This window comes from Branchiostoma belcheri, unplaced genomic scaffold, assembly GCF_001625305.1.
Source record: "Branchiostoma belcheri isolate BF01 breed outbred unplaced genomic scaffold, Haploidv18h27 scaffold38, whole genome shotgun sequence".
Classification (NCBI taxonomy): domain Eukaryota; kingdom Metazoa; phylum Chordata; class Leptocardii; order Amphioxiformes; family Branchiostomatidae; genus Branchiostoma; species Branchiostoma belcheri.
This window is the reverse complement of record NW_017803998.1, coordinates 1,123,380-1,134,631: the sequence shown is the minus strand read 5'-3', so window position 1 is coordinate 1,134,631 and position 11,252 is coordinate 1,123,380. Positions and strand designations below refer to the sequence as shown.

Below are 11,252 nucleotides of genomic sequence, written 5' to 3'. Positions count from 1 at the left end.
AGGTCGTCTGTGGTTGGGAAGTGGTCGGGAGGAAAGTCGTGGGAAGGTATTAAAGTACTACTTGTATCCTGGTTTGATTCGTGGAATAAAATAGCAAAGAAACAGTGAACAATCTGTGTACATATTTGACTGCTGTAACAGTTTGAACGGAATTTCATTGATATTTTTGGCCACCAACTTCGGTTGCTAGCAACTTTCAAAACTTTTTTGTGGTAAAAAATATCTTTAAACAATCTTCTACGCACGCGCGCTCCTATTGAGAACTGTGCAATAATTATTTTTGCAATATTAAAGCATATCTAGATGTTTCCGAAAAAAATAAAGAATCTTTGATCATTTTAAATGTATATTGTGAGGAAAGAGAACGAAAAACATTAAATGAATACAATCCGCGTTTTGGGTGACCCTGACAATCTTATATTTGCCCGAAACGATGACGACTTAAAGTGCAAAGTACTTTTGAAACAATCCACTCGATGGAGGTCATAAGAGCCATTCTTTGAACCCCCTTTTTTGTTTGTACAAGCGGTGGGAGGGCAAAGTGCCACAATAGACCTTTGAATAGGCTCCCAGTGTTTGAATAGGGACCGTAATAGAGCGCACCAACCGAGAATGGGTCTAGGGCACCTTTTTTGTTGTTCTGTGCTAAAACTTGAATTGACTCGGAAAGCTATCCTTGTTTTTAATTTGCGGTGTTTGTACCTGATTTTTTTTCATTCATGTGGTGTGTATAGTAAATTATTAAATCCGATTGTAAATAACTTTCGAAACGCTTATGTTTTCAGTATGCACTTTTACATGTGTAACGACATTAAATGTGTCACATGCGTCGTCGAATGGTCTTGTTTGATGCAGTAGAATCTTTAATCAGACTGTGACACAACCGACCGCCGACAAGGTTATAAGACGGTCGTTTTCCCTAACAAGACAGCCGAATGTTGCAGGACAAATGCACAACTATCGCAAGAATGCCTTTGCAATCGTACAATGATCGCACGCCATATGTGACGGGCCTAAATTTCTTTACTGATCTGACTAGCGGCAAAGACACCAATGAGGTTTAAAATCAGCATCCTTGAGGATACTTAGACCTTTGGAGTTTGTTTCTAGCTTTGCGTTTTCCAATTCTTGCAAAGTCGCTGGTCAAGTAGGATGCTAAAATTGCGAAAAAAACAAGAAATGAAACTTTAGTTTGGTTAGATTTTTCCACTCTACCATATACCCCCTTGTTTCAATCAAGGACACTGAGTCCTTGCTTCAATTAATGCGAATAGCGTTGCACCTTTGATTTCAGGACATCAAAGATTTGATTTGTAATATAAACCCATCTACGTACATAATAGAAAACAAAGAAATCGGGAAGAACAAAAAGGCTAGATGACTTAAGTCAATTAACTACATGTAGAAATGAAAAAAAGCTGAAGCGCATAGCGATAAGAAATAAAGTAGAAAAAAAAGAAAGCGGAAGAAAATCTACCTCACCACAATTTATGAAAGGAATGACCCCTCGACCACCAAAATGTCTTCTCTAGATCTTTAAGATGGTTCCCGGTGCCGTCTTGAGTCAGTGTACATGAATACAGGTACACCTGTAAGACACCTGACCTGTCCACGGCAGCAGACCGTGAAGACGTCCCAAACTCAGCCGGTCTGGTTACTACTTTGACGCGTGTAAAGCCTCGGTCACAACCCGCCGTATATATGTATAGAATATATTGTCCGTACGTTTTTTGGGAGGCTACGTCTGCTACGTTTTTTCTAAAAACATGGGGAAGGAGTGGCATCGACGCACGTCACTCGCACGTCACTGGCACAGTTTCGCAAGGTGTAAGAGTGTGGTCTGCACGCCACGTCTGGCCGTGAGCGGTTGCGTGCATCGTGCGTTGCGCAAGTGGTAAGTGAGTTGTACGTATACGTGCTTACAACGTACGATCTCTGTGCGATTGCAACCGTAAGGAGGCCGTACTCACACGTGCTTCTTACGTACCGTACGCACGGGGCACGCGCGTCGCCCGTACTCGCACGCACGGGTGGTGAATCCGTAGACCGCACGCAGAAAAAGTTTTACACGCACTTAACGTTCTACGGCGTGTCTGCGTGCTCCCAAATCCGTAGGATTCCGTACGGAGGTGGTACTCACCACGCACGGATGCCCACGTTTTTGCACGTAGACAGCACGCAGAAGCACGTACGGTGGGTTGTGACCGAAGCAAAGGGCCCGAATCACATATTACGTCGTACGTCCGTGGCAAAGCGCAAAACTGAGGCATTCTTGTTACAGTCTTGCACGTATGCTGCAAAAATCACTGCTGTCTTCTTATGCCATGTTGATTTAATTATATGGATGACATCCTCTGGGAACCCCCGAAACTGATGCGAGCGCGCGAATTAAAAAAAAGTTTGGCAAAAAAAGTTGCTTTCATTATGAAATCTACGTGGTCATGAAGGTTCAACAAATGACACTTGAGTAACTGCTTTTTGGCGACACAGAGCATGGTATGGCGAATAATTTACTCTTCAAATTCATTTCTTCACTTTTTCGTTTGATTTTGGCATTCTATGACATTGGTATCTTTTTCCACTATTTTTTTTTTCAACTTTACAGTCTGGTTGAAAACGGCCGAAAATTCATGCGCGCGCGGATGTCATCCATATAATCAAATCAACACGGCCTTAATGGAGCCTTAAATGAGGTTTCTAAAAGAGGAGCCCGCTTTTCAAAGTCCGTGGTGCGAAAACCTCCCAGTCGGTGTCCTTGGGGAGTGTTGACAGACACATTTACCAGGCGTCTTGGTCGAGTCGAGAAAGTTGCCAAAATAGGGTTATGTGAGCTATGGAAGGCAGGGTAAGCTACCTTACCGCTTTCTACGTATTATTTCGTTACGAGTGTCTGGAAGAAACAACATTACTGTACTGAAGAACGTACTGTCGCTTTTCATACGCACATATACGCACGCACACACACACACACACGACTACATACAAAGAGAGAGAGAGGGAGAGAGAGAGAGAGAAACCAACGACAAGAACAATACACTATTTTTCTTTGGGGTAAAAGTGCATTCTTTGTAAACATTTTGTTTCTTCACTTTCCTCCACCATACACTTTCATCGATATCACTCACTCACTCACTCACTCTTTTTCAACGTGTGCAAACAAAGTGATAAGAGAGCTGTGCTTTAAAACCTGCCATTGAAAGATGACTGTAAGCTTCCAAAAGCACTCTTCTCTGACGTTTTTTGACGATAAGGTATGGGGCTAATGACTGGCTTCGAATTACAAGTCTTTTTAATTCTTTCTGTACCCTCAGAAACACAGGCGTGGTTTTTATCCCAAATACACCTTAAAGAAATGCATGAAATTAGTCATCTCTTTAAGTCAGCACGCTAAAACCTTTCTTTGATCCAAGAAGGTTTAATTTTACTATCTTTTAGAATTTCGTACTCTCTGAGACCATTTCCCTACTTTGAAAATACATGTAAATCAAACAAAACTCAAACTTGCTTGCATTTTAAAGTGACATTACCTTTAACATTATGATCAAGTAGAATGTATCAAATCTGTTAAAAACATTGACAAAGAAAGAATATTTACATCTTTTTTATTCACAGAGGACAAATGATACAGGAACCAAATGTTTTGTATCAATACACTACTGTATTTACACCTTATGCCCATTAAGGTCCTTGAAAAGTATTTATGAAAATTACACTACATGTATTTTTTATGACAACATCCATAATACATACATCTAATGTTGATTTTCACATAGATTATATATTTTAACCATGGGTTGAGTTTCAAAATCTATAATTAGCTCGTAGATCTTGGACCATAGATATGTGACCTAGTGTTCTGCTCAAGACAACATCTCAACAATATATGACATTAAATAGGATAGTGAGTGAGTGAATATACATGTAGTTCAGTAACGAGCATGTTTTTTTAATGATAAGGTACGACATAACTCACATCATTAGAAAATGTACATAGAATACTGTAAATTCATTTACTTTCAACGTTGTTTTGTTTTGCAGTAGGAGGAAAAATGACATACGCTTTACCAGTTTTAAATCTACAATTGAAACAGTTCTGTAGCAGAGTAGTCAGACATTTTCAGAGTCATAAATTTTCAGTCATAAGGTCACTACAAAAATAAGACCATTGTAAGAGTTTCACGATTAACAATATCAGTGTTCAGTATCTGTACAAGTCTGTGGCAGTGTTGTTTGTTGTGTGTTTACGGGTAAACATTTACTACAAACACAAACATCATATGTCTAACCCATGTTCTACACACAAATGTACATCATTCACAAATTTCTGGAGCAAAAAATGTGACCCAAAAATGTGATCAATACATTTTGTAATTTCATTTTGACAAACAGCCTCTCATTGGTCAAACCCCTAATTCGCATGCTATGATTGGTCGAATGGCTAATTATGAAGGACAGTCAGGATCAGTCTGTAAAAGAACTGTTGTCACAAAACTAGTTGCTTGATTCTGAGTCACTGCTGTCTGAATAGTTACCAAGAAGTCCCAACCCACTTGACTGTACAGTCTTTACGTTACTCTGTACTCCTTCATTTCTGCTTCCCTCCTTCTTTCCATCTTGGCCGGAACTTTCTTTAACCTCTGAGTTGGTCTTACTCTCCTGCAAAGATTTTGGAATCACCGATGAAGCCACTGTTTCCTTACGGACCAGTTCATTGGTTGAAGACTGTCCTTGCTTGGCTGGTTTCTTGGCCTTGACCAATGAGGAGAGGGATGACTTCTTCACCAGGGAACCGACACTCTTCTCCCATGTTTTTAACTTCTTGTTTTGTGGCTCACTTGGTCCCTGAAAAAAAAGTTGTCATTTTTATTCAATAAAAATCTCACAATTATAACACTGAATGAAAAACCATTGGGAAACATATATTACTGTGTATTATACTCAGGTACATGTATTATCATTGTGGTTGCTGAGTAGGTTGCCAGCACATGGGTGGGGGAGAGATTGACAGGCATAATGATAGGGAGACAGCAGGAGTTAGTATGGACATGGGGGAATTCAGGAAGCCAAGGATCCTATACTTACATGAAAAAAAACACAAGTTGGGTTCTAAAATGCTTTGGATTACAACTCATTACAATTTTTGCTTGAACTTTGAAGAGATTTTACTTGAATATGCTGTTAGAGACAAAGTACTATGGATAAGTTCCAGATAGCAGACTACAACTTAAGTCAGTTTGTAAGGGTTTAAGACTAACCTCTGCCAGCAAGTCTGTTGGTCTCTTGTTTGTGTTGACTCCGTTTGTTGTTTTTCGTCGTTTGTTGGTTTCCTCATCGCTGTCTGAGTCGTCCTCCAACCTCCTGACTACATAAGCCTCACCCATGATCTCCCTGTGTGTGGAAAAACATGGAATGATAAGGAATTTTTCCTTTAGTATAGTATAGTGTCAAGTACATGTATCTTAAGTTTCTTGTGTAATTGTAATTGTGGTTCATTACTTGAGTAAGGTTTTGATTCATATTAGATATGTCTACTGCTAACTATCTCAATGTAGTATCTCCAACCTCTTGTCTTCTGTCATTTTTTTCATTGGTTGAACTGCTTATTTCTATGCTATCATTGGCTTCAAACTGATATTTCCTACTTTCTCATTGGTTGAACTGCTAATTGTGTCACCAATCTCTCATCTGCTTGTCCTTCCTCCTCTTCCTCCAGTCACTTTTTCCATTGGTTGAATTGCTAACTGCTTTGCAATGATTGGTTGGAACTGCTAACTGCTTTGCTATGATTGGTTGAACTGCTAACTGCTTTGCTGTGATTGGTTGAACTGCTTACTGCTTTGCTATGATTGGTTTAACTGCTAACTGCTTTGCTATGATTGGTTGAACTGCTAACTGCTTTGCTATGATTGGTTGGAACTGCTTACTGCTTTGCTATGATTGGTTGAACTGCTAATTGCTCTGCTATGATTGGTTGATCAGCTAATTGAGTCATCAGTCTCCCACCTGACTTGTCTCTCCTCCTCCTCCTCCTGTAGTTTTTTCCTCTCCTCGGCAGACTGGGCGTTCTGCTGCAGCATGGCCTCAAAGTCCACCTTGGCCTGGCGCTGGTTCAAGTCCCGCAGCTCCTCCAGGTTCTCCAGGATGTCCATCTCGTACTTGGAGTCCTTGGTTCGATTCTCGAGCACCTAAGGCAACACAGTACCATGTCAGAGATAGTACAGGATTGGTATCTGCCCTTTGGTGTAACACACAAGCTTAATTTGCTTGACGTTAACCTTCTCCCTGCTGCAAAAAACATAAACAACACAAATTTCGCACCAAAAGGCTGCTACAGCACCTGGTCCAGTCGAACTGTCAAAACATATTCATTTTTGGCAATCTAAAATACATTTTAGAGTGTTTTACTCCTAGAAAATTTGCAATTAGATCTTTTTTGGTATGGATTCAAATGTTTTTCTGTCAAGTCTGGGGCAAACCAATTTTAAAACCTGACATCACAAAATTATTAGCTAAATATAAAGCTATGACACCCATAGATATACTAGTAGTAAAACTTAAAAACTGGGAATTAATACAGTCTGGTTTTCAAAAACCATGCAAACTGTTTTGAATATTAGAGAACATGATGTGGTGTATCAGGTTTGAGCATGACCTCTGACCTTCATGGGGTTGTTGAGCTCCTCCTCCTCCCGTTCCTTCTGAGCGCGCTCCTCCTCCTTCTCCACCATCTCCATGGCCTGGAAGTTCCGTGTCGCGCCCTGCTCAACCACGTAGTCGGTACTCTCGGGGTCAGTCTGGAAGGGAAAACAAAAATACACTGTGCAGGGCTCGAACTTAACTTTTTTCCCTACTGTCCCAGAACTGTCCCAAAAATAAATTCCAACTGTCCCAAAGTGAGGATTGACTGTCCCAAACTGGTTTTCAGGAAGTATGTATTACAACAACAATAAAGCTGAGTCAGAGAACAGTATTGCTGTGTAAGCTAATTGTGAATTGAAGTAAACACAAAATCAACTCAAATTGAAACTTGTCTTGGCTGGTTTATTGTGCCGACAAATGTAGCAAAGACAAGCCAAAGTTCTTTTCAAACTTTCTTTCCATTTTCTTTCCTTCCACTTGTTATGTGTAGGCTACAGTAAGTGGCCCCTGTAAAGTGTGCATACTGCATGCTGCACACTGCAGTACTATATTATACTGCATGTATTACAATTCACAAATATTTACATGTTTAAATGTTTTACATTTCAAGCCCCCCTCCCCCTTCCGTCGGCGCATCCCTCTTTCGTACCGGCCGTACGATCTGGAGGCTGACTCTCAGTTGTTGAAACCACGCCGTCAGACTGAGATGATCCTGAACGTCTTTGAGGATCGACAGCATTGACTGCATTCGACGCCGGGGCCGCTCGCGGCGAGGAGAAAAAAGAGGAAATTTTCCTCTGTGCCATGCCGGCCATGACTCTCAAATTTTCTGATTTCGGCTGTTTTCGGCATTCCATTCGTCATTTCGCGGGAAACTAGGCGAAGTTTACCGAAAGACACCGTACATTCCCGAGCTTTGCCGGTTCACTATATTTGGCATTGTCAGCTGATCTCCCGAGTATCTCCGGAAATATCCGAACATCAAACAGTTACAGTTCGCCATATATGGCAGATGCCTTGATTGGATGGAAGCTGTGATTGGTCGAATGTTGTTTACATGGATAGAATGTCTGGGAACTGGCGTGGGAAAGTGGCGCCAAGGCGGCGGGCTGCAATAGATGATCAAAGGCGATGGGCGGGGCGACAAAATAGTGGCCACATGCGTACACGGGTGCCACACGCGCTGCTCAGCTGAGTGTATATCGAATTTGGCGGCTTTTGGTGAGGCCCAAAAATGGGTTGCGCGCCTGACAAACGTATGAACGGCTGACATTCTGATTGTGAATGTTCGTTATTTTTCCAGTGTCCCAAAAATGTCCCAAAGTGATTTTTCAGTTGTCCCGGCCGAAATTTTAGTGGCCAGGGGACATCGGGACATCGTTAAGTTCGAGCCCTGCAGTCTGTGGATCAGTATTCTGTGTTTTGAATATCATCTCATATGTATGTACAATGACATACATGTACATGTCATTTAAAAAAGATCCTGACTTACATACAAACTTTAATTTCACTAATCTAGTGAAAGCTAGTGACAATTTGATCACAGCTAATGTACTCAGCCCAAAAAAAATATTCAGAAAGAAAGCAAGTTTTAAAATCATTTCCTGTGTTTCTTGAAAGCATTTTTATACAAGATGTAGACTTTCTCAGTGTGGGATCAACAAAGTTGTATCAAAAATGACTATTTAATAAAGAATACACAATGTATTTCACTTTGAAATGATGTCTGTTTAAAAGATGGAAGGCAAAAGGATAGAGGGACCTATACTATTTACCAGCAATAATGTTGGTCCAGCACTTTTAATCTTGACAATAAGTTGTAACTGTACCCACCCTGAAGGATATCTCTGCACAGCATCTGGGACACTTGATGTAGAACCTGAAGATCCTGAGTCCCAGGTACGTCATGTTCTGTACTGTCTCCTTCCTCGCATTGAACTTCTTCCCTTTGTAGATATACTCTCCACATGTCTGACATCTGTCAAAAATCAAAACAAAGCAATTTCAACCCAAAAATTCAATAAACTGAAAAAAATGCAACATTCTCCGCCACCTTGTAATACACTGTATCCCAAAATTTGTGGTCAGTATTGCAAATTTGAGGTGACAAGGTGGTCCTAAGTTGTGGTTAGGGTTATTGATAATATATAGAATCTAAAGGTTCTGAAAAGTGTTGGATTAAGGTTGTGTCGGATTAAGGTTCACTGCCCTGAATCAAAACCATTTGTACAATGATTAAGTCAAAATTTTAAAATGTAGGAACCTTGTTTTTTTCGGCCCGCGTTGTTCTTTTTTTTTTCGCCCGCTCGCATTAGATTTGGAGTCTGCGGAGGATGTCATCCATAAAATTTACTTGCTGTGGCCTTATTACCAACTTACCTCATGTTACATGGTGCCATGAGTCGAACCACATACTGCCTCTCCTTGGGAAGTTTGAGTTTGGGGAGTTTGGATGGATCAAAGTCTGGGGGGTAGTATTTCTGTAAATGAAGATGGTATGTAGTGAGTCCGTATAGATATGATCAACAAGATCTGCTATTAAAATAATAAAAGATTTGTTTGTGGTCAATGTTAATCATTGATGTACAAACAGTTAATTTATATAGTTTCAAAGTTCCTGCGGATGATGAATTTAGTACATCATCATCTAAAGGGGCTAATAATTTTCACAAGTCAGCTGCATGACCTAACATCTAGATCTACCCCCCCCCCCATCTTCTTTGGACCCACCCACCCCCAAAATAGGACACTTTTACCTCTTCCCCCTAAGTTACTGAAACCCAGTGGTTCACCTTAATCCTACTTACAAGTCTTAAGTGTTTAATATTTAGCATAAGGTCACAAAATAATATTCGAGTGAGTTGTAAAAGTTGACATGCCCCCCTCCCTCAAAATTATTCGACGCTGAAAATATCAGTCTAGTAGCCATTAACAGTTGACAAATCACCTAGATCGCTACTTACATTGAGAACCTTTCTCTCAGACATCTTGTTCTTGTTGTTTCAGCGTCTAGTGGTCCAAGGAGGCGACAAAATCACGTCTTCAAGGAGCAGAACTTTTCCTTCTACCTCTTCTCAGCGCATCGATGAAGCTAGTCTACCCACAATCCACCGCGGTTGCAGTTCTGAAATTGGACGCTGGGGGGAGCTTCATTTACTCACTTTCACTTTGCTGTCTTGGAGAAGAGCTGAGGGATTCTGAGGTGACGTTGAATTAGAAGTTGGAGGCATACAGACGGTAGTAGAGTTGTAGTTAACAGCCATGGATTGGTAGTATGTTAAGGAAAAGTAACAATAGGTTTGTAAATCCTTCTTGCACATGCTTCCTACAAGTAAGGAGTGCAGCTGTCTTGCTCAATTTAAACATGGAGGTACAAATTTGTATATTATTATTATGGGTTCACCACACCACGAAGTGGTGTGGTGAAACCATATTGCTTTTTCTGATGTTTCTTCTCCTTCTCCTCCTCCTCCTGCCATATCTTTAAATGGATTCAGCTTCTTCATTTTAGGGCCTAAGGTCCTGAAATTTGGTATGGAGGTACAGTGGGCAAATACCCCTAGGCGTTTTTTAAATTATTGTGATACAGGCTTTTAGAATGGTTTTATTTGAGTTTTTTGGCTGTGTTATAGCAAATGTATTACTGTGTTAGTCTGCCTTGTTTACCACGTTTGGGCATGAGTCATCACAATGGAATGCAGGGCATCAACCAATAGGCATGCAGCTTTCCTCTATACTTCTTGCTGATTGGCTGTTGGGATTTAACTTGATTAACACCTGCACAGAAGCATTTCCATACTGACAGTATGTCTGTATTCAAGTGTTTTGGTAGGTATTTCAAGCTTTCCTGCTCCAGCATTGGAATGCCGGGCATGGACGTTTTTTTTTTTATTTTGAAAATCAACAGTTTGCATTATGCAATTAAAAATCCTAACCAATAAAGTAGGGAATAGCTATCCAACTGTTGTTTTAGTTGTATTTTACTTCATATTATAGTTATATCAATGTAAATCATTGTTTTCCCTTGTGTTTCCCATTCTTTCCCTGCCATGTCGTAAAATGTGGTGAACCCATCGCTGTATTTGCTCCAAAGCAAATATTGGCCTTTCTAGTTGGTTACAAATTATGTGGAAGAGAGACTAAGTTAAGGTAGCCTGGTTTCCAGACCTATTTTAGCTCAGGAAATAGACACGGGAGCTTAACTAGGTCTGGTTACCAAGAAAGTTATATGGTCCATAAAAATCATGCCATTATTTTAATTTGAAATCCTCTAAAAAAATGCAGGAAATGCCTTTTCAGAAGGTTAAATTTTCAAAATAAAGGACCCCCCAGGAAGCTCGTGCATTCAGCGCTTGCCTCGTGCCTTTTGGGCTTGCTGGTCCCTCGGAAAGACCCCCTCCCCCAGCAAAACCCTTGCTGTGCTCCTTGCTACCACAGCAACGATTTGTATGAGCTGATGACCATCTACAAACACTACATGTAGAAAGTTTTTAGGTGGTCGTGGTCATGAGCTCCTCCCTCCTCATAATCTCATGATGGTCACTGATCATATCATGGCCTTTTAAAACTCCATGGTCATATACATGTTCCCAGGCCGATAACCATTCCTGTTT

The 11,252-nt window shown here is 40.6% G+C and overlaps 1 protein-coding gene across 1 annotated transcript; it reads right to left on the bottom strand.

Annotated features, from left to right (window-relative positions):
* Positions 1-3,952: 3,952 nt before the first annotated feature.
* On the bottom strand, positions 3,953-9,715 carry LOC109476537 (coiled-coil domain-containing protein 94-like). Its single transcript, XM_019777521.1, has 7 exons — positions 9,603-9,715; positions 9,019-9,119; positions 8,473-8,617; positions 6,660-6,794; positions 6,004-6,185; positions 5,256-5,388; positions 3,953-4,842 (listed from the first exon to the last, which is right to left on the bottom strand). Exons 1-7 carry the CDS (start codon positions 9,624-9,626, stop codon positions 4,492-4,494), a joined length of 1,071 nt encoding a protein of 356 aa, XP_019633080.1. The 5' UTR covers positions 9,627-9,715; the 3' UTR covers positions 3,953-4,491.
* Positions 9,716-11,252: the final 1,537 nt, after the last annotated feature.

Excerpts from the sequence above, each read along its gene's own strand:
- LOC109476537 (XM_019777521.1), bottom strand. The coding sequence starts at position 9,626 with ATGTCTGAGAGAAAGGTTCTCAAT. Across the intron at positions 8,618-9,018 it reads ATGGCACCATGTAACATGAG|ATGTCAGACATGTGGAGAGT; the intron begins GTAAGTTGGTAA and ends GATTTTTGACAG. Across the intron at positions 5,389-6,003 it reads GAGGAGGAGAGACAAGTCAG|GGAGATCATGGGTGAGGCTT; the intron begins GTGGGAGACTGA and ends TTCCACACACAG.